The sequence below is a fragment of the Vicugna pacos genome, chromosome 27 (genome assembly GCF_048564905.1).
Source record: "Vicugna pacos chromosome 27, VicPac4, whole genome shotgun sequence".
NCBI lineage: Eukaryota > Metazoa > Chordata > Mammalia > Artiodactyla > Camelidae > Vicugna > Vicugna pacos.
The window spans coordinates 3,333,654-3,357,073 of NC_133013.1; the positions used below are offsets into that span (position 1 = coordinate 3,333,654).

At 48.2% G+C, this 23,420-nt stretch overlaps 1 protein-coding gene and 1 long non-coding RNA gene across 4 annotated transcripts in view; both read left to right on the forward strand.

The window, feature by feature from the left end:
* Positions 1 to 2,282: 2,282 nt before the first annotated feature.
* LOC140689816 (uncharacterized) lies at positions 2,283 to 6,105 on the forward strand. The gene is made up of 2 exons (XR_012064937.1): positions 2,283 to 2,567; positions 4,396 to 6,105. It is a non-coding gene; the product is annotated as an uncharacterized lncRNA (long non-coding RNA).
* A 10,938-nt stretch (positions 6,106 to 17,043) lies between these two features.
* ATP10A (ATPase phospholipid transporting 10A (putative)) overlaps positions 17,044 to 23,420 on the forward strand; it is a 160,946-nt gene continuing 154,569 nt past the window's right edge. For all 3 annotated transcript variants that reach the window (XM_072950642.1, XM_072950643.1, XM_072950644.1), the window contains exon 1: positions 17,044 to 17,654. In XM_072950642.1, coding sequence (XP_072806743.1) covers positions 17,194 to 17,654 — 461 coding nt within the window. In that variant the 5' untranslated portion in view covers positions 17,044 to 17,193. The remainder of the gene's footprint in view (positions 17,655 to 23,420) is intronic.

A 23,420-nucleotide genomic window follows, 5' to 3' on the forward strand; every position in this document is an offset into this window, starting at 1 on the left:
AAATCAGCTCACTCCACCCAGTGGGACGACATTTTGGAAAGTCTGTGTCTGTAAATTCAAATGCACATTTTTGTTTGTTTTGATGGAGAAACCAGTCCTAGTGAGACAGGAGGGAAGGGGGCAGGGCACAGCCATTCAAGGAATGACATAGCAATTAACACCAAAATGGTGGAAGTTTCAACCCCAGTAGACCCTGAGGCTCAAGATGGCAGGAGATTTGACTTCTAGTAGACCTTGAACTTCATTATAAGCTCATTGTAATATATTAGCATGGTGAATGACACTCCCACAGGTGCCATGACGGCTTCGAGGCTGAGCATAAAAGGTCAGAGAGTGAGTAGGGGCCCAGTTCCTGGGACTCCCAGCCCCTTCTCCAGGGTAGTTGGAATGGTCCTCCCACTTGTTGGCATGTGAAACTACCAAGTCTATAAAAACTGGCATCACCTTGTCTCATGGCCACTCCTCCCTTTTGAATGAGATGTCCTGCACTCTGTCTATGGAGGTGTGTCTACTTTTAATTTAACCTGAGCACCCAACCCCCACACCTCGTGGCCCTTCTCTCGCCTTCAGAGACAGCCTACACTGCATGAAGTATGTATCTCTCTAAATAAACTACCTCTACTCAACTGTGGCTTGCTCTTGAATCACTTCCTGTGTGAAGCCAGGGACCACTGGGCAGGGCACATCCCAGGACTCAGTCCAGACCTGGGACATGGCCCTCCTCTCACCCCACATTCATTTTTCCTGGATCACTAGGAATCTAACATGTGCAAATTCTTCAGCTTGTGAATAAAGGTGTTTGTGTGCTGTATGGTGACACCGCTTACAATAGGAAACTGTTACAGACGACTTATACATGCTCATGAATAAGTAAACAGTCAAGACTGGGGAAGATGGCGCCAGAGAACAAAACAGAGCTCCCGCAGGAGGTGAGACGGATCTGCAGGTCCTGCAGAGAAGAGCTCCCATATCACAGTCCCAGGGTCACGTGATGTGCAAACACAAGATAAATCACATGGCTGCCATTTACATCAGAAAGAACGCGCATAGCACAGGGGACTATATACAATATCTTGTAGGAACTTATGGATAAAAAGAATGTGAAAATGAATATATGTATATTCCTATATGACTGAAGCATTGTGCTGTACACCAGAAACTGACACAACATTGTAAACTGACTATACTTCAATAAAAATATATTTAAAAAAAAAAGAGAGAGAGAGAAAGAACTCTATCCTTATAGCGAGAGCCAGACCCTAGTAAGTCCTTTTGTCAGGATCAAACACCAAACCCTTAAGATGTCTCTTCCCAGTGATATAATAGTAAGTTTCAAAACTACAAAATAAGTGTAAGTCCAACGAAGTTCTGACTTTTCTCTTCACTTGCAGTATATTTCATTGGCACACGGAAGACAGCAATTGGGCAAGACTTTGAGTGGGAGGGGAATGGAACAGGGGCCTGGGAAAAGGGGCATGGGTGAACTTGGCTGGTGCATTGAACTTCCCTTCTCACTGGTCTCGTCCCATTGCCCCATGTTTCTCTGCCCTGCCCCACCTGATGCCTGCCACACCATGTGCTCTGCCTTTCCTGATGGATGGAGAAGAGCAAACCATTTATGTGCTAATATGTGCATGGTGAGGTAGTACATGGATATTAACCAACATGTCTTGTCTTATGCTCCTTGTCCCATTTCAGCAGCAACCTGGAAAGTCCTGTCTTGAGTAGCAATGACTTAACATTTGTATTCTCAAAACAGACTTTTATGGCACAGAAAACCAGCTGAGGGAGACCTTAAGGAAGCTCATGACAACAGTCATTTTTCTTGCACCTTCCACCCTAGACTTGACAAAGATGCCAGAGTCCAGACAGGGAGGAGCGGGGAGAGGTGCACAGGGCATGGCCAAGGGCATGGGGCAGAGGGAACCCCTTTCAGTCTCTCTCTCATTGGCTTCTTCCTACCCAAGCCGTTCTCTCTTTCATTCGGTCTTATGTTGCATCTGTGTTTGCTCTGCTGTCTCTCAGTCCTCTGTTGCCCTTTGTCTCAAATTCATAAATAACATGACGATAAAGATAATGCTGATGTGTGTAGGCGTGTGTGTCTGCAGACAGACATGTGTGTTTATCAGCCTCTTATGTTTCTTATGTCCTTTTCCAACTACCTCACTTATTCATTCTTCAAGTATTTATTGACAGCATGCTGTGTGCCAGACATTGTTCTGGGTACCGGAGCTACAGGAGTGAACAAGCAAACCGAGATTCTATCTTCCTGTTTTCAGGGACTTGATATTCAGATAAGTTGGAGGCGGTGTTGGAAGGGCAAACAAAGAAACAGAATCGGCAAGGAGACCATAACGTCAGGTGGCAAAGAGGGCTCTGAGGCCAGTCCAGGGAAGTGATTCAGGAGACAGAGTAGGGAAAGGTGAATTTCCTGCGGGAGCAGGCAGGTGGAGATCTGGCGAAGGTCGTCCAGGCAAGGGGGACAGCACACCCTGGGAGCTGATGGAGAGCAGGCTCAGCGTGTGGACAGCGTGTTCACAGCCAGGAGGTCAGCACTGCTGATACAGGTGAGAGCAAGGGGGAGCGGTACAGCGCAGGGCCGTGGGGACGACCAAAGACAGGCTCTCTGGGTTTTCTTCACCGTGGAAAGGACTTTGTGAAATCAACAGAGGGTTTGGAATAAAGGAGCAACTTCATCTGATACACAAAGAGCACTCTGAGGGTGGAGGGTATAGCTCAGTGGCAGAGTGCATACTTATTATCATGCACGAGGTCCTGGGTTCCATCCCCAAGACATGATTAAATAAATAAGTAAATATTGGATGAATGGGTGGATCTGGAGATCTTCATTCTAAGTGAAGTAAGCTAGAAAGAGAAAAAAATTCCATGTGGTATCACATATGTGGAATCTCAAAAAAAAAAAAAAGACACTAATGAACTTATTCACAAAACAGAAACAGACTCACATAGTAAACAAACTTATGGTTACCCAGGGGAAAGAGGGTGGGAAGGGATAAATTGGGAGTTTGAGATGTGCAAATACTAACTACTATATATAAAACAGATAAAAAAACAAGTTGCTTCTGTATAGCACAGGGAACTATATTCATTATCTTGTAATAATCTATAATGAAAAAGAATATGAAACCAAAAATATATAGGTCTATGCATGACAAACATTGTGCTGTACAGCAGAATTCGACACATTGTAACCGATTGTACTTCAATTAAAAAAAATGAAAAGAATCTGGAGAAGAATATATATATGGTGTAACTGAATCACTTTGCTGTGTACCAGAAACTAATGCAACATTATTGTAAATCAACTATAGGTCAAAAAAATAGATGAAAAAAAAGTAAAAGAGATTCACGGAGGACGAGTAGGGGAAAAAATAAGTAAGTAAGTAAGTAATTAAATAAATAAACCTAATTACCCCCCCCCAAATTAGAAAACCAAAAAATAAACAAAAAGATCACTCTGGCGATTGTGCAGGAAATAGATCAGAGTGCTGGCTTCTGGGCCAGGTGGAGGCAGGAGGCTAGGGCAGTGCCTTGGGGCAAAGAGGGCAGCTTGGGTGAGGACTGTAGGAGCAGAGGTGATGCCAGTGGGAAGGGATGGGCCAGGGTCTGTTCTGAGGTTGGAACCTACAGGATTTGTCTACAGAGCGCACATAGGCCATTGGAGAAAGGGATTGCCAGCCCTTCCTCTCTGAGTTATTACTTGTTTCATGTTCTTGATGGTTCTTTTTTTTAAATGTATTTATTTGTTTGTTTATTTTTTTAGGCGGGGAGGTAATTAGGTTTACTTTATTTTTTAGAGGAGGCACTGGGGATTGAACCTAGGACCCTGTGCATGCTAAGCATGTGCTGTACCACTTGAGCTACACCCTCCTCCCTTCTCGAAGTTTCTCTTTTTCAACTCTTAAAATACAAAGATGTACACTACATGTTGTGTATTTATTAGTCTTTCTGGAAGAAGCTCCATGCCTTAATTTAATTTAATTTAATTTATTGAGGTATAATGTGTCAATTTCTGGTGTACAGCACAATGTCATACATGGATATACATATATTCATTTTCATATTCTTTTTCACCAAGAGCTACTACAAGAAACTGAATATAGTTACCTGTGCTGTGCAGTATAAATTTGTTTATCTATTTTATATATACCAGTCAGTATCGGCAAATCTCGAACTCCCAGTTTATCCCTTCCCACCCCCATCCCTCCTGTATGCCTTAATTTTAAATGCCTCTTTTGCACATTCAAAATTTACTTAGAATAAAAACTAACAAACTTTCTGATGTTTGTAAGAGTTGCTTTTTTAATTTATATGTGTTGCTCAGTGTCTTTGATCATATGTCAAGAGCCATTTTTCTTATTTTTTCATTCCCAGTGAAACTAGGAAAGACATTTTCATAGCTGCATATTAAGGAAGGAAATGCAGTGACCACTGCAGCAGCAACGAACACCCCGTCATACGAACTGCGGTTTCTAAGTACCATTTCCCACACTCTACCATCAGGGCTCCTTGGAGAAATGGTTTATTCCAGGGCTAAGGCAGGGCAAGTAGAAGATGAGTCTGGAACATTGTGTTAGCCAGAGATGAGGGAGGCTGTCAAACACAACTGGAGTTGTAGCAAAAAGACCCAGCAACCAGCCTGAAGGACCCTCGCTGACCAATAATAGGACCAACAGAGCACCAAAAATGCTATTGCAGTGGTTGAAAGACATCACATACGTTGACATCCATGGATTTATTAGGACACAAAACAAAAATATCCAGGTTGGCCATCATAGGAGGACGCTGTAGAACCAACTCACTATTCTGTAAACTAGTTAATAGCATTTCTTTTTTTTTTTTTTTCCAAAAAAAGCCTGACCTGAGTGTCAGTGTATTGAGTCGTCCTTGGCAAGGTTGCTTTAATTAGGGCACTGACGGTGAGAGTTTAAGCAGAGTTTAATTGCTGAGAAGACTCACAGGACCCAATGGCAATGTTCACAAATGTACAAGGTTTTAAGAAGAACCTAATGTATTGCACATGCAGCAGCACTCAAGTGAGTACTTGCATCACTGCCAGAGTTTGCCCCCTGGCAAGGCATCCAGCGAGGTCAGCAGCAGGCTGTGCACTCCCTGTGACCAGGAACCATAAGGCTGGAGAGGCAGGTGCCAAGCACACCGATAAAGCAGAACAAAGATGCAGAGCCAAACTGAGAAGGTGAAGTATAAAGGACCCCAGAGACGAAGGCCAGGGGGCAGAGGTTGGACGGCATTCCACTGTGTGGAAATACTTTGAGGTGTTTTTCAGCTTTTAGCTATTTTGAATAAAGGTGCAGTGAACACATCTTCTTGTGGGCATATATTCTCATTTCTCTAGAGTCAATACCTAGGACTAGAGTTGCTGATCATGGATGTTTAAAGAAATGAAAAAATACTGAGTCCTTTTCCAAAGTGGTTGCCCCAGGTTTACACTCCCACCAGCAATGGTGGAGAGTTCCAGCTGCTCCACATCCTCACCAGCATTTCATGCCGTCATTCCTCTTGGTGTTAACCTTCGAGTGTGTGTGTGGTTGTGCCACGTGGGCATGGAGTTTCCTTTATGGGAAGGGTTTTGATTATGAACTTAATACATTTAATTGGTATAGAGATACTCAGATTTCTTATATTGCTTTTGGTAAACTGGTTTTCAAGGAAATTACTCCCTTCGTCTAATCTGTCGACTATATTGGCATAGTCTTATTAGTAATGTTTCCTCTTTACCCCTGGGGGTTGTAGCAATAATGTAATTCCATTTAACTTCTGTTTGTTGTGCTATTGTCATATATTTTAAATTTGCTGAAGTTATAAACCTCAAAATAAATTTGTATAATGTTTGCTTAAATAATTATTTGCCTTTTAAAGATACTAAGAAATGAAGAGTAATATAGAGTTTTTAACATTTTACACTTACTGGGGGAAGGCATAGCTCAGTGGTAGACTGTATGCTTAGCATGCATGAGGTCCTGGGTTCAATCCCCAGTACCTCCATTAAACATAAATAAATAAATAAACCTAATTACCTCCCCCACCAATGTAATAAAGTTTAAAAAAAAGATTAAAAATTTTTGAAGATTAAGAAAAAACACTTTTACATTTACTATATCCAGTATTCATTTTTTTTATATGGGACAAAGCAACTTACAATGTTGTGTCGATTTCTGGTGTGCAGCATAATGTCTCAGTCATACATATACATACATATATTCCTTTTCATACTTGCCCTCATTATAGGTTACTACGAGATACTGAATACAGTTCCTAGCACTATACATTACAGACTTGCTGCTAATTTTATAAATAGTGGTTAGTATTGGAAAATCTTGAACTCCTAATTTATCCTTTCCCATCCCCTTCCCATCTCTCCCAGTAACCATAAGTTTATTTTCTATGTCTGTGAGTCTGTTTCTGTTTTGTAAATAAGTTCATTTGTGCTTTCTGCTGGTCTGGATTTCCATCTGGTTCATTTCCGTTCAGGGTTTAAAAAAAAAATCCTTTGAGCTTCTCTTCTGATTTGGTTCAGCCAGTGTTGAATTCTTTCAGCTTTTGTTTATCTTAAACTGTCTTTACTTCATCTTCATTCTGGATATAGAATTCTGAATTGATTTTTTTTCCTTTCAATGCTTTAAAGATATTGCTTTATCCACCGATTTCCATTTTTCTGATGAGAAGTATCTATCTTTCATATCATTCCTCTCTTTGTAATGTGTCTGTTTTTCTCTGGCTGCTTTCAAGATTTTCAAGGTTTTCTCTTGATTTTCAGCAGTTTAACTCTGATTCCCTAGTTACATTTTTCTTTTAGTTATCCTGCCTGCAGTTTTCTGAGCATCTTGTAAGTTTATGAAAGCTTATGTTTTTATCAAATTTGGGGAATATCTGGCCATTTTCTCAAAATAGATTTTTCTGCCCTATTCTCTTCACTTTCTGGAACTCTAGTTATATGTGTATTAGACCACTGAATATCGTCCTAAACATTAATGGCTGTGTGCTTACTTTTAAAATATATTTTTCTGTTATTCAGATTGGGATAATTTATACTTACTTGTCTCAATATGTACTGAGTACACTTCTGCCATCTTCAATCTACTGTTAAGCTCATCCAGTAAAATTTTCATTAAATGTTTAAATACCATGGCTGAAGTTTTTTCTTCCACACCTGCTGTTGCCCCCGCAGGTGTCAAAAACCTCACCTCTGTTTTGGAAGGACATAGACTTTCCCTGTGCCCCTGGGAACAGGAAAGAATACCCACCAGCACAGCTCTGAGCAGGATCAACCTGGTAGCTGGACGTGGGGAAAAACTCTCTGCTGGCAGATTCCTGCTCGCATCTGTAGACAGCAAGCCTATACATCAAGGCAAACAGCAAAACACTGTCCAGGGGCACAGGGCACGTCTGTGTCCTTCCCACACAGAGGTGAGGATTTGATACCTACAGGGGCAGCAGTGGGTGTGGAAGAAAACCTTCAGCTGTGGCATTTGAATGTGGCTGGATGGCAATGAAACACGGTCACAATACGTGTTTGTCTCCTCACTCCATGTGGGCTTCAGAGGACAGAGACAAAGCCCTATTCTAGCGTTCGTCAGGTGGCATATCCACCACTGTTTCTTGCTTGCCTGCTACAATATTGGGAATGGAATGTGATGTCAACACACTGCTTCCTTCACTGAGAAGGTTTTATTTAATTAGCAGTGAACCATCTGGTCCAGAACACACTCTAAGAAGCATGAACTAGGTGTCGTTGTAATCTTGATGGTTATAACTGTGTGCAGCACACAGTAAGGGCTTTCAGGACCCCCAAGATGCATTGAGATGCTGGTCAATGCTACAATCACCTGAATGTTTGGTTGGGGCTGGAGGACACACTTTCCTGGCATTTGGCGGAAGACCTCAGCTCCTTGCCACGTGGCTTTCCCATCTGGCTGCCTGAGTGCCCTCCAGCACATCAGCTGACTTTTCCCAGAATGAGTGAGCCAAGAGAAGGGAGGCAGAAAGGCCAATGTCTCACGACCAAGCCTGGAATCACACACTCTCTTGTTCTCAGGATCCCCTTGCTTACACAGCCGTCTCTCTTCAAGGCATGAACACCATGAGGTGGGGTTTGCTGGGGCCCCTGGATGTAGCACAGGAAACAGTATATTCCCAGTATCTTGCAGCTACTAGTGTGTCCCAGGTCCTCATCACAGCCCCTGCCTCCCTTTGCTGTTTAGCTTTTCACCCCCCACCCTTTTTTTTAATGTCTGCATTTTCAAAAAAACTTTTGAGATAACTGTAGATTTGTATGCAATTGTAGGAAATAATACAGGGAGATCCACTATTCTCTTCATTGAATTTTCTTTGATGTTAACACCTTGTATAACACAATATCACAGCTGGAACATTAGCATTAATGCAATTCATTAACTATTCAAATTTTACCACGCACTCATGTTTTACATGCATTCGTGTGTGTGTATGTGTGCATTTAGCTCCTGTGCAGTTTTGATGCATGTGTTGATTCTTATCATCACTGCTACAGTCAAGATGCAGAACAGCTCCGTCACAAGGACCCCTAGTGATGCACTTTTACAGTCACAGCCACTTCCCTTCCCCACTCCTCCCAAACCACTGACAACCACACTGGCTTTCCACCTCTAGAATTTTATCATCTCAAAAACGGAATGGAATCATATAGTGTGTAATCTTTTGAGATTGGCTTTTTTTTTCCCCAACTAAGCATAATTCCCTTGAGATCCATCCAAACAGTTGTGTGCATCAATAGCTCATTTCTTTTTATTGCCGAGCAGTTAATTGCATGATGTGAAATGTACCATAGTTTGTTTATCCACTCACTTGTTACAGACACTTGGTTTGTTTCCAGTTTCTAGCTATTCAGAATAAGGTTGCTGCTATGAAATTTTGTGTACAGATTTGTGTGAATGTAAGTTTTAATTTATTTGGCATAAATGCCCAAGAGGGCAATTGCTGTATTGCATGGTAAGCACTTGTTTAGTTTTCTAATAAGTTGCTTTGTCCCATATAAAAGTGTGCTGAACAATATTTCACTCATTATTACTAGTATTTGTGCCCGCTAAAAACAGTATTGTTCTATATATAGTCCTCTGGGACTTACTTTTTCACCAAATATTAGGTCTCCAAGATGTCTCCACTTTGTTGCACGAAGCTGCATTTCATTCATTTTCAAAGTCGTACGTGTTCTTCACCTTGTGACCGTATTACTGTACACGGTCAGTTGTGGAACAAGTCATTCTGACTGTGAACAAACACCATTTACAAATGAAGTGTTCATGGGCAAAGTTCCTCTGGGCTCATTCTTAGAGAAGGAGGCGTTGAGATGCAGGACTTTGAATGTTCAACTTTCAGATGAAACACCAAATCGCAAACTAAAGTGGTTGCCCCAATTCACACTTCCACAGGCGATATTTTAGAGTTCCTTCTAGTACACAGCCTCAGAGTTCTTAAGTATTGTTTGCCTTCTTTATTTTTGTCAGTGTAAACAGTTATTCATTTATCTCCAGTTTTTTTTTCATATTTACCCTCATTCGTTTTCTAATTACTTATATTCAACTTGTCAAGGTGAAACGAAAAACATAAATCAAGCTGGAATTAGTCTGGGAAATGCACAAAATCTACAGGTTAATTTGAGAGGCCCACCCAGGGACATGGCCTGTTTCATCTTTTATTCAGATCTTCTTTTATCCCCTTTGGTCAAATATTAAGTGGACCAGCCATGTGTTCACATGATCCCCGTCTGTAACAGTGGGATAAAAAGTCTGCCTCAGAGCAGGAGGATGAAGATACGGCACATGCCAGGCAGCTGTTACCTGCTCCACAAAGGTCAAACCTTCCTGCTGCTAATATAGGATTTTGTTATGATTATTTGCATATATCCCGAGCTGATTTTTAATTGCTTTCTGTTAGGTGTTTCATCTTATTCTAAAACCAAGATCCTTTTGTTGACTCATTACATTTTCTAGGAGTGATGGACCTCATTGCTTCCCGGATGCCCCAGAAGCGCTCGCTCAGATTTTGGGGTATTCCCAGAGATGTGTTTGGGAAACAGTTTTTCTTAAAGTGTCCTTGCCTACTGAACTGTGTAATGCACTCTCTTGGATTTATTACACTTCCTCATCAACCCACCTTCACCTGTTTTATGTCTCCAGTATCCTTTTCTAGCTTCCAAAGACACTTTCCCCAGTTTCCAAGCACAGCTATACATTTATCTTTAAAAAAAAAAATCTGTCTTTGCAAAAGGAATTCAGTTTGGAGAAAAGGTGCACAATTGTGCTCAAGCAAGCATAGAAACCTTTTCTTGAGTCTTGGGAATGCGGCGTTTCTGGGATTTGGGACATTATCACAGATCTTCAGCCAAGTAGCCTAACCTAATATTCCACAGCTCTGTGCTTTGATGACTTTAAAATGCATGTTAAGCTTTATTAATTAATGGCCAGTATCTGTGCCTAATTTTATACATTACAAGTTCCAGAATCTCTTCTGCCTTTAAAAAAAAGTTATGGGCCATTGTAGCTTCAACAACAAAAAAAAAAATTAGGGGTAATCGGGGGTGGGTATAACTCAGTGGTGGAGCTACCGCTTAGCATGCATGAGGTCCTCGGTTCAATCCCCACACTTCCATGAAAAAAACATACATACATTACCACCCCCTTGCCAAAAAAAATTTTTTTTAATTAGGGGCAATCACAAGAATAAATATTAAACAAATGATGTCAGTTTAAAATGTTGAGAATGTGATTCTTACTTATTCCATAAGAAAGCATCACACCAGCAAAGGGGCTGAGTCTCTCTACATGAAAGCTGGATGCAGTTTTCAGGACTGCCTTGTCCAGTTCCCTACCTTTTGCAGTGGAAACATGGCACCAGGGTCTCCTCTGTGTATTCACTCTAGACTCTGTCTGTAGGTACTGTTACCGGTGGATGTAACCACTGTTCCAGGTTTTTGTCCCGTCCCAGAAAGAACTTAGAGACAGGATGTAGTGATTAAAAAAGTAAAGTGAGGACTTATTAAAGGATGGATCATACACTCTCAAGGGGAGAGCGGGCAGGCTCAGGTGAGCGGCTGCCCTGAGTTTCTTTGGCAAGTTGGTTACATGGGTGTAAAAATGAATGAGTGGAATGTTCATTGAGGAGGGAAGGGTTTGAGGTCACATTCCCTGATTATCATCCCAGCTCCACCTTCCCAAAGGGAGGAGGTACTTTTATCCTTATTTAATCTGGATCGGAAGTGTCATGCATCGGTGCATGATGGGTACTTCTAATCTGCAAGGCTAATTTTATTGAAATGAGGGCATAATGAGCAAAAGTTACATTCGGACACTGGAAATTCCTGCCTTTTCTCACCTTTCTTTGTCAGTTTCTTGGCCACTCATCACCCCAAAAGGTGTGACCACTTATCAGCCCAAAGGTTCCTGCTTTTCTCTCTCTGCCCAGGGACACCTGGTGCTTATGTGATGTGTGGTTTCCTGTATTTGGTCTGTGCCCCTCCTTCCTGCCCAATTCCTGGCTTGTGTCCCCCTTTCTCTGCTCATATCTAGCTATCTGCCTGCTCTAACAATTCTATCTTCTCATCACATAGCTCTAAGTCACAGGTCTCTCTGTATCTCTGGTGCTGGCGTCTCCTGTAATGTCGAGACTTCATCCCACTGCCTACTTGGCATCTGTTTGATGTCCAACAGGCATCTCAAACTCAACATGGCTTATGCCAGCTTTGCATTTTCTTCTCCAAACCTGTCCTTCCCTGTAGGGGAGGAGAAACCTTTCCTTCTCCCTTCTAGGTTCTGTAGCTGCTCTAATCATCACATTGACATTAGACCAGTTAATAGGGGGAAAACAAACTTAATGTTGTATGTACGGGAGTCCTATAAAAAAATGAGACTCAAAGAAGTGACCAAAGCAGGCAGCTCTTAGACATTTTAGATGAAGATACATTTGGGAAGAACTGATAAGACAGAGGGCTTTGGGCTCTGGGAATAAATGGTGGAGGAGTAACGAGGTTTGTATATACATACAGCCTTCTTGGTCCTAGGCTCCCTGTTTCTAGTGATGAGGATGCCTCTACCCTCCTGGTACAGGGACGGGACCTTCACATGGGAGATTTACTTCTTGATTTCAGAGGGACAAAGGAGGGCCAGAGTGTCTTTCTTGCACTGGCTGTTTCTCAACGAACTTTAATTCAAAATAATGAATGTGCCAAAGTGGCGTATTTTAGGGTGGCATAATCTGCTCCCCTTCATCTCCATCTCATTAACTAAACTCTCCTGTGTTATTCTTGATTCACCTCCTTTTCTCATCCAAGCATCCAACCTGTTGGCCAACCAACTGACTCTACGTGGAAGACATGCGTCCATCTTTCCTACTCTGTCCATTGCCTGGGTCTAAGCCAGCTCCTCATTAACTCACTGCCTTGCTTGCGCCCACTGGGCTCCAAAGCCATCTTCCATCAGATCCATGCATCTCTTGCCTCTGCTTGGGGCAATCCGTGGCTTCCCATTGCCCTTGGAGCAAATCCAGAGAGGCCAGTCCCTCCCAAAGGCAGGTGAAGCCCTGCACGCAGTTCCCTCTGCCCTCCTCCCACTCCCAGTCATGCTATCTTCCATCCAGACCTGCTCTGTGACCCCAGTCTGCCATCTCCAGCCTCCCTGCTGAGCTGGGACGAGTGCACCTCTGTCTCCTGCATCTCTGCTCCCGGGCCTAGTGACCACCTGCAGGCCTGCCCCTCCCCTCCCACTGCTTTCCGGCCTCAGCATCCCAAGTTTCCAGCTGTGCATCCCCAACCCCCTCGTTAGATCCATGAGACCATTTCCCCCTGTAGTCCCAGTGCCTAGAACCATGCCAGGCTCACCCCAGGTGATGAATACGTATTTGCCAAGTGAGAACAATTAAAAGGACTTGCCCAAGGAGCATCAGCAGGGCCGCTTGGAGCCCTTTCCTACCTGACACCCAGGCCACCAGCAGATCCCTCCTGAGTGGCCACATTCTAGCCTCCACCAGAGCCACCAGGGCCTGAGCCACTGTCCCCTCTCCAGGGTCACTGCAATGGCCTCTTACGGCCTATCTGCTGTTTCATCCACGTGGCAGCCGATGATCCTTGAAGACTTGAGTCCAGTCACATGATTCTTCCACCCAAACTCCTCAAGGCTCCTCTTCTCACTCAGCTAAAAGCTAAAATGCTCACCGCGGTCCTCTAGGCCCTCCAGGAGCCCATTCCGGGTCCCCAGTCCCATCTGGCTGGGCCTGGAACCCCAACCTCTCCTGCACTTGGTGTTTGTGCCCCTAGACATCTGTGCGATGCGAAGTGGTGCCTGCCGGGGCCCTGGTTCTGCTAAGGCAAACACACGTCAGGAGAGAAAATACTTTACCTTCTGAAGCGGAGCAGGCAGGAAGGGCTGGAAGTGTGGGGGTCGCAGGTCCTTGGCCGGCACCAGGTGGCACCACCACCTATGCACTTGTGTCCTCAGGCTTCTGCTCCGGGCTGCCTGGGGAACGCCCGCTCCGACTGCCCAGCTGCAGGAAGCCAAGCACCCCCCTGCCGGCGGGGCCCTGTGCCCCTGCATTTCCTGTGCCCTCCTGGTCCGCATTCCCCCAGGAGAACATGGGGTTCCTGAGGGCGGGGCCTTGGTGGTATTCCCAGAGTGTCTTGTCTAGCTGCTGCCTGTGTTATGGGACACCGATTCCAATGTGTGTGTGCGTGTGCATGTGCATGTGCGTGTGCATGTGTGTGTGCGTAGGGGATTTTCCCCACACCATCCAGCAACTCTATGACACTAGCTGGCTGTCCTACAATTCAACGCACTTCTGAAACTATGCTTAGAAGATGGTGTCAGGCCCCACAGGATAAGGGCTCAGTCTCCCAAGACGGTTCCCATTTCAGGCACCAATCCCAAGTTCAGGTTTGCCAGCTGTGCTTCTGACAAGTGGCTATAGAGTCTGGCTATAGATTGGAGGTCCCAAAGACCTCCTCCTAGAGTTCAATTGATTTGCTAAAGTCGCTCACAGAACTCAGGAAAACATTTAATTTACTAAATTACCAGTTTATTATTTAAACATATATATATGTCAGGAACAGCCAGATGGAAGACATGCTCAGGGCGAAGGGTGGGGAAAGCACGCAGCCTCCATGCCTTCTCCCAGCCCACGGCTCTCCCAGAATCTCCATGCCCCCTGGAAGTGGGTTCATCTCCCTGGAGTCTCTCCCAGTCCTTTGGGTTTTTATGGAGGCTTCACTACACAGCCAGGAGTGAAATCTTTGGTGATTGTTGACTGATTCAGCCTCCAGGCTCCCTCCCCTCCCCAGAGGTCAGCGGTTAGGGATGAAAGTTCTAACCTTCTAATCACAGGGATGGTTCCCTGGCAACTAGCAGCCAACCTCAGGGGCTTCCTAAAAGCCACTTCATGAACAGAAACCCAGGTGTGGTTGAAAGGGGTTTGTTATGAACATCTAGACATACTTAGAGTTCTCATCCCTTAGGAACTTCCAAGAGATTTGGGAGCTCCGTGCCAGAAATGCAGACCAAGACCAAGTGTGTATTTCTTATCCCAGATCACAGTGTCACACTGCCTGTTCTCCTAGAATGTTAGATCCATGAGACCATTTCCCCTGGGCCCCAGGGGCTAGAACCGCGCCAGGCCAACCACAGGTGATGGATACGAGTTTGCCAAGTGAGGGCAATTAATAGGACTTGCCCGCGGACCAGCAGCAGGGCCTCCTTAGAGCCCGGTGATCCAGATGGCCAGCTCGAGAGTCCGCCCGAGCCCCCTCCTGGCCCAGGCTGGCCAGAGTCTGAGCGTTTTGCTGACAGAAGACATCCGAGCCCCGAATTCCTGCGGAGCAGTCTGAGAGGTTTACATGCCACTGCGTACATGTCAGAGCGAAGCCATTCCACGGGTCCAATGGGTCACACAGTGTGGAACCCTTCCCGGGGGCCAGATGGGCTAGGCCTTGGCAGAAATGCTGAGTCTGGATTGGTGACAAGCAGGTAGGGAAAGATTCCAGGCTTAAGGAGCAGTGTGACTCACAGAATCTTGGAACCTTAGAGTGGAATGTAGGTGGGGCCTGTTCTGAGAAGGGCAAGGAAATCTCTCCCGGGGGCCTGTAGGGAGGAAGGAGAGGCAGAGTTAAATCCGCAAACTGGTGCCAGTTTCCCTGAGGGCCTCAAGGGACCTCTGCCCGAGAAATCAGCCTTTGACTTTAAGCAGCAGGGGCGCCTGTAAGCTCCGGGGTAAGGAAATGAAGCCATGTAGTCAAGGAGGTCACCATCTTGGCCACCTGGCGACAGGCACTAGCCAGGGAACTGGGAGGCAGGAGAGCCACCCTGAGGCTCTGGGAAAGCCCTGGGGATTGAGTAGGGAGGGGAAAGGGAGGGAACCAGCAGGCCCAGGGCCTAGCCGGGCTGGGTGATGGAGGAAATGTGGATGAAGAGTGACTGGAGACCAAGGAAGCTGTGGTCATTCCTGTGCTGTTGGTGCTCAGTTTGGGATGCCACTGGTCCCACTATGAGACCTGATTTCTTTCCCTGAAAATGCTGGCACTTTAGTCAAAACTGTTTTCTCTGATCTGGGAATGGTGGGGGAAGGGACTTCTTATACAACATGGATCATTTTCTTAAGACCTGTCACTCACCCCTCCTTAAGCTGGATTCTAGTAACTACTGTGGTCTGGGGGAAGGCTCCCTTAGAGATGTGAGCCCCCGGCATGGCTGTGTGGTGGGGTACAAGCCAAGGTATGGGAGGTGAAGACCATCCTGAGAGAGGGTCATGGGGAAGAGGTCAGTGATTTGAGCAAAGCCAGGGAGGTGGACTGGTCAGCAGGCACCTGAGGGAGGAACTCAGGGCCAGCAGAGGCTGCTGAGGCCGTCCTGGGGACATGACAGAAGGTCTCAATGCAGGAAGAGAAAGAGGGGCTGGCCTGCAGGGGGAGAAGGCCAACAGCTCCCCAAATCCAGACGAAAGTGTTCCAACTCTGTGGTCTCCTGGGCAAGAAATCCCTGCTCCTCACCTCTGTAATTCTGGGGGTGGGGGGAACTGTCCCACTGTAGCACATCTGGGGAACAAGTCTTATCCCAGAAGTGGGACCTCCCCATTCCTCTGCCAGGGCCAGCCACTGCCCACCTTTCCATCACACACTCCTCTCCTTGATTCCCCATGAATCCTGAGGGGAACCCTTTGTCCCAGCAGACGCTTCTCCACTCCTGCAACACCCTCCCAGGACCCTCTCCCCCTCCCAGCCACCATCTTCAATGCCCTGTCACTGTCTGGGTCACGGAGGCCACTTTAGAACTAGAGCACACTGGGTATATTTTGGCTCTCAGGGTTTACCAAGGAGGAAAAGAGACTGAAATAGAGCAGACCAAAGCCTGCCTTTGCTCAGCGAAATATTCCTCCCTTCAATTAAAGGGGGAAAAATCCTATTTTGGGAAGTAAGGAAAGGCAGCGATGATCTCGAAAGTTAAAAGTCTAGGTCACCCAAGAAGTTAATCTTAAAGTAGATGGAGGCTGGGCAGGGTAGGGAAGAATCCTCTCGGGGTCCCAGAAGTAAATCTCCTACCCAAACAATATTTAAAAATCAGAGCACTGGAATGCCATGGGTCCTGTGGATTTTGATTCTAGTCGATTTCTAGGGGAGGCTCCTAACCCGGGTCCCCCAGACCCTTTCCAGGACAGGCCCAGCCCAGGAAGAGCCCGCCAGCCGCCAGGGGCCTGCGGTGCCCTTTCTCCCACACCCTGCGGCTTCCTCTTTCCTCCGGTGGCAGGACGCGTTGGCAGTGTGCTGGGACCCAACTGATGCTTCTGGGAAACGAAAGTTTTCAGCTTGACTTTTTGTTTCCCGCTCTCCGCGGTGTCCCGGCCAGCCGGGGCGCGGCCCAGCGCGGGGCGGGGCGGGGCGGGGCGGGACCGGGAGCCGCGGCGGCGGAAAGGCCCGGACGGGCTCGAGGACAAGGGGGCTCTGTGCCGCGCCGGGCCCCGACGGCGGGCGGGCGGGCTGGGCCGGGCCGGGCTGGGCGGGGCGGCCACTGACCGCGTCTCCGTGCGTCCCGCAGGCGGGGAGCCCGCGCCGCCGCGCCCGGGCCGCCCGCGATGATCACCTAGGAGGCTGGCGCGGGCGGGCGCAAGCGGCGGAGGAGGCGGGCGCGGCGACACGCGGCCATGGAGCAGGAGCCGGCGGCGGCCGAGGAGCCCGGGTCCCCGGGGGCGCGGCGGCGGCGGCGGCGGCGGCGCAGGGAGGGCAGGACGCGCACCGTGCGCTCCAACCTGCTGCCGCCCCCGGGCGCCGAGGACCCCGGGACCAGCGTGGCCAAGGGCGCGCGGCGGCGGTGCGCGGGCACCCAGCACCTGGCCGACAACCGGCTCAAGACCACCAAGTACACTCTGCTGTCCTTCCTGCCCAAAAACCTGTTCGAGCAGTTCCACCGCCTGGCCAACGTGTACTTCGTCTTCATCGCGCTGCTCAACTTCGTGCCGGCGGTGAACGCCTTCCAGCCCGGCCTGGCGCTGGCGCCCGTGCTCTTCATCCTGGCCGTCACGGCCTTCAAGGACCTGTGGGAGGACTACAGCCGCCACCGCTCCGACCACGAGATCAACCACCTGGGGTGCCTCGTCTTCAGCAGGTGAGCCCGGCGGGCGGGGCGGCCGGGCGGGGCAGGGTGGTGCGGGGTCCGCGCGGGGCCGGGCGCTCCGGGGAACTTGGCGTTGGGCGCGGCGCGAGTGGCGCGGGGCGGGGAGACCCGGAGAGCCGCTCAACTCCGCGGAGGGCCTCGCCTGGAGGGGCCAGGGGCCCGGGAAACCCCAGACTCTGGGCGCGCCGGGGTTCCCTGTCCCCGCTTGTCACTCAGACGCCGCGTCAGAGCCAGGGTGATCCCAGGGCTGGAGTCCAGCGGCCGCTGGGCGTCCTCGTCCCCAGTCGCTCCTGCCTTATAAGTCAAAAAGAGGGAAATCTGTTCCTGGGCGCCCTGACCTGAAATCGCAGCCTCAGTCTTCGGCCAGACCCCGCAGGCCAGGCTGTTTAATAACTTTAACAACCTACACGCGAATGGAAAGCGCGGTCTTAGGGTAGGACAGCAGAGTGAAACTGCCACCAAGTTCTGACTTGCCAGGCACAGACCGGATAAAAGGGCAGGGGTAGTAACCGCGGGGTCTCTCCACTGATGTGTGCGGTGAGCGGGGCACCCAGCTGGGTGCCATCCCGTAGTTAACTGTTTAGTATTTTAAAAACTAAGCGCGGTTTCCAGATGGAAAGACTGAAGCTTGGAGGTCCTGCCCGTGGGTAGTACCTGGGAATGTACTTCCTCTGGGCTCCTCCTGCGCCTTCTCTCCCTGCACCTCTCAAGTTTTGGACCCTCAGGCGGGGCCAGTACAGGATGCTGCTGCCTCTTCTCTTTTTACACTCCTCACTCCAAGAGGGCCACTTGGCTGCAGACCTGTCTTGGAGCTGTGTCTAGTAGCAGAGTCCGCCTCAAGGCTGCACGCCTCAGGAAGGCAGATGGTCTTGACCTTCATCCAAAACTTAGCCCTCCTGTTTAGTTTGCATGAGTCCTGATGTAGGGGCCGATACCCGCCTCCGCGTTGAAGGACATTAGCCTCGTTCAGCCTCCATCACATGTGAGTGGCCTCCCTTGTACTCTCAGTGGAAGACGGTTCCCCTAAAAGATAAGGGTCATGGTTTTTCCTGCCTCTTAGAATAGCTTGGATGAAGACCATGAATGCCTTTAAGGATTTCTGACCCTGCCAGAACACTGGTTCTGCTTTATACTTAAATTGACATGAGTAAACAGAGGTTCAGAGAGGTTAAGCAACTTGCCCAAAGCTACACAGCTTCTGGGTCATAGTATTGGAATGTGACCCAGTTCTTCCCAACTCCACAGCTTTTATAATATTCTGGTACTTATGCTTCTTAAATTTTTATGAGAATCACTTGAGGAGCTTATTAAAAATAACAACTTTAGAATTTGAATTTAAGAATAAAGAATTTGGCTCTTCTCAGGCTCCATCCTTAACACAGCTGACAAGCTCATCTGGGACTGTGCCCAGGAATCTGAGTATTTAATGAGCACAGAGGTGGCCCTTATATAAGGGCCCGCATTTGAGTAACATTGCTCAGCTTGCTTTCAAGGGGTGCCCATCGTCCAGTCAGCAAGTGTGACATCGATGGAAAAGGCTGTGGGATTTCCTGGCTCCTGGTCACTAGAGGTCCCAAAGCCAAGCAGGGAGACAGCCCCCCATACACAGACGGCCTCAGTGTCCCCAGTCCAGTCTGTTCTTCTGCACAGCACGACCCAGCGGGGCTCTAGGCTGAAGTCTTTGCACACACACCACTTCCTGTTATCACTGAGCCGGTAACCCCCGTCACCTGCTTTTTAGAAATACCTAGAGCTCAGGAAACAGGTTATCTTCAGCTGACATAGCGCTTTCAGCCCATGAAGTCACTTGACCCTTGTAACAACCATCACCCCCAACACGCCCACCAGAAAACTCAGAGTAGAACCACAAAGCGGTCCCTGGACCCCGTGACCTCAAAAGGCTTCACAGGATTCTGAAGCCTTCACTGCCCCTGGACGCGCCCACCCCTGTTCTCTCCCCTTCTGCCCTGACCCAGCCGGGGTTCTCACAAGGTCAGTGCCGTCTTGGGGGCGAGGTCTCGGGGAGAACGGTGCTTACAGGAGAAATTCCCCAGCACCTCCCAGCTCCCAAGTCTCATTCCTTGAATGCTTTCCCGGGGAGAGAATGGGCCTTCCGTCTGGGGAGGCGCCGTGGGAGTGATGGGTGGCAGCTGTGTGTGGAAAGGAGGTCTGTCTGGAGGAGAGTCATCCCCATACAGAAGCCAGGTCCGGCTCCTCCAAGCCCAGAAGGTCTGCGACTGGTGTTTTCAGGCCTGGGCTGTGAGGACGGTGGATTTCTGAGTCCTCCGCATCCTCTGAATGGAGAGCAGCTGGTGCGCCCGCTGCCTTCAGGCTGCAGTAGCTACTGGCTGCTCCTGCCCATCAGCTCAAACCAGTGCCCTGAGCTGTTCCTCACGCAGCCCAGCCAGGCTCTGGGGAAGGATGAGTCTGGGTCTCACCTAGAGCTTACCGTGGGGACCGACTGCACCGTCGGGGTGTCCATGGCCCTTGGTGGGGTGCGGGGGGCCCTGGGTGAGGCTCCTAGCCCAGTGAGACAGGGCAGGAAACTCCCAGAGAAGGGCAGGGGTCGGAGGACCAGGGAGCGTGGCCGGAGTTCCTTCAGGGACTTCGGTTACTGCAGGGACGGGGCAGCACGGATGTGCACATCAGGGTCTGCTCTGTGTTGTGTCACTGCTTTGGTTGACATGCAAAGCCTGTAAATGCAGAGTGAGAGCACATTTCAGTGAGGGAGCTAAACCTGCTGATGCTGGCTGGACGGCAGCTTCTCTGGGACGTCGCCTTGTGTGTGCTGACTGCAGCGCGCAGTGCATCAGATCTTTATACCACTGGTGATGCGGTGTGTCCCCTCTGTGAGCATCCCGCGTCCAGCTCGCTGGAAAGGCGGGTTCCCAGGTACCCATCCCCCAGCCCGGCGCTGCAGAGTCCGCATCGCGGCCTCGTCGGCACACAGGGATTGGAACTGCAGTGTTGAAATGCAGGAGCGTCCTGCTCTTGGTGGTGGAGATGGCCAGCATGGGAAAACTGCCAACACGGCATCGGAGCGGGAAGGCTCTGGGCTGAAGCCACGGCACTGCCGACTCCCGTTTCTGTGGCCTGAGCCCTCTGACCATCTGTGGATTTCAGACTGTGTTTAGGAAAATCCTCCCGAGCCAAGCCATTAGGACGAGAGTGTAGTGGGTGATCCTGGGGGTTCAGGTCCTGCCTGCGGCCCCGCCCCAGGAAGGGTCAGTCTGGGCATTGCCTGGCAAGGGGCTAGTTGGGTGGGGCAGGCATGCAAGCCCCTTTTGGTCACATAGACCTCCTTGGGACCCGCGATGCCTGGGTGGAAAGCCATCTCCCTCTGGGCACAGGTGGGAAGAAAGAGGGTGTTTGAGTTGCCCCCTTCCCCCTCCGGATGCACTCCGGTGTGAGTGCAGGTGATGCGGCCTCAAGTTTCTGTTGCTGGGGCCTTGGACTTCACTTTCTTTCACGAGCATCAAGCACTGAGTGTCCAGCTGAGACAAGGCTGGTGCCCCCAGGGCCCAGGGGTGAGGGGGCAGCTAATGACAGCAGGGCCCAAAGCTGGCTGGGTGGGCAGAAGAGAGGGGAGAGGAGGGCGGAGCCAGCCCGGAGAATGGTGCTTCTGGTGGCAGGAAAGTAGAGACTGGTTATCAGAGGAAGAGTTGGGGGAAATTGAAAGAGAAACACTTCTGGAAGAGGATTTGCCTGAGAGAGGTGAAGGGCGGAAGCCAGGGTCAGACCTCTCTCGTCCACCTTTTCGATCATGGGGCGAGTGGGTAACCCCTTCAAACCGGCAAACCTTGCTCCTGTCCCCAGAAACAGAGTAAGCTTTAGGAGATGGGTCCTGAGGTCGGGGGTCCCAGGCTGGGCGGGACTGGCAGGGACTCTGCACAAGCCCCCTGCCTCACCTGCACTCCGTTTTCCAACCTGTGAAGTGCAATAATAGCCCCAGCTCCGCACGCTCCTTCTGGCTCTGATCCCATGACCCTGGGAGGGGCTGGCACTCTTGTCCTGTGAACCCCCCACCCTTTGCGCAAGCCCTGCCTGGGTTATTGGATACCGTGTTCCCTTTTGCTTCCATACACTTTGTGATGAGTCAGACGCGGACGCCTGTCAGTGTCTGTCTCTAGGATGATGGAAACAGAGTTTCTGCATGAATTAACCAGAGGTGACTTGTCCCTGAATCTTTTGGGCCTTCTGGACTCCGTTCTGGGATTTGAGTGTGGCATCCTGGTGTCTTTCCATCATCTTTTGGGAAAACAGATGAGGTGTGCTCCAATGCTTATCTTGGAATTACTCTCATTTTTGTCTCTTTCCTTTGATTCTCACTTCATTTCCCCAGTTTATCAGGGTTATCTGTCCAACTTGCTTACCTTGGCTTTGTGATTTGTTTTTTCAGAAGAGCCTGAAATGAGACCCAACAATGTTCTCCTTTTGTTTTCTGTCCATTCATCACGCCTTGATCTTCCTTTCCTGAGAGCCACGTCTCTTCCTGGCCAGCAGCAGAAACTTTGCTCCTGGGAAGCGCAGCATCTGTCTTATTTGTAGTAAAAGATTTGCAGAAGCAGAGACACCAGCCCAGGACCCAGGGGACAGGGACTTGCAAGGGTAATGCAAGTCTTCTTTAACCGGGGACATCCCTTGGGGGTGCTCGGTAGGGGAACACTTGCAGCATAATATTTGAACATGGCCAGTGACACGGTTTCTGGAAGTAATTTTTCTTTTGAAACCTTTCATGTGTCACATATGGGATTGAGTTGTAGAAAAAGAACTTTTCTTTCCCTCAAAACTTGGTTGCCCTCAGAAGGTAGTCTTGTTCATGTGGAGGTCCTGTTTATACTTGTTAATATGAGCGCAGTATTTTAGTGCAAAATTCACCGTCGTAACCTCCCGACAGTCCTGTTTCATATTCCCATTTCACAGATGAGGAAACTGAGCTTTATCACTGCCTTAGGTCTCCCTGGTAGGAGATGGCAGTGCAATGGCTTGAGCCAAAAGTCATCCTGCTTGAGGACTCTTATGTTAGCAGTTTTTTGTACTTGCCAGCTCCACCCCCAAGTGCAGGATGCTTTATTTAAAAAAAAACCCCAAAAAACCAAAAAAAAAAAAAAAACTTTAACATTTTCTTTATCTCAAAATATTTTCTAATTTCCCTGGTGATTTCTTCTTTGACCCATTGGTCATTTAGGAAAGCTGTGATTTCTACACATTTGTGAGTTTCCCAAATTTCTTTGCTACTGATTTCCAGTTGTACTGGGTTCACAGGTACATAAAGCAGCACATCCATAGGGGCTCTTGTGTGTCCATCAGGCGGGTGAACAGTTAGCACCTCGTGGCAACCTTGTTTATCTGTCCCACTCACTCCTTCCCCCTCTTTTATTTCGAAGCGCATCCCAGAGATGACATTTCTTCCGTAATGTTTCAGTATTTATCTTTAGAAAAGCAGTGATTCTTTTTAAAGCTAGACTACAATACCATTATTTTACCTATTTAACATTTTAAAATTAATATTAATTTCTTAATATTATTAAATACCCAATCTATGTTCAAGTTTCCACTTGCCTCATAATTGTCATACTTTTTTTTTTTTTGGTTTGTTTTTTTTGTTTGGCCAAAACAAAGAACTTTGTCATTTAGCCTGTATAGTTTTTTTTTGTTTGTTTTGGAGAGGAAGTAATTAAGATTTTTTATTTATTTTTAAATTATTACTATTTTTTAATGGCGGTACTGGAGATTGAACCCAGGACCTCGTGCATG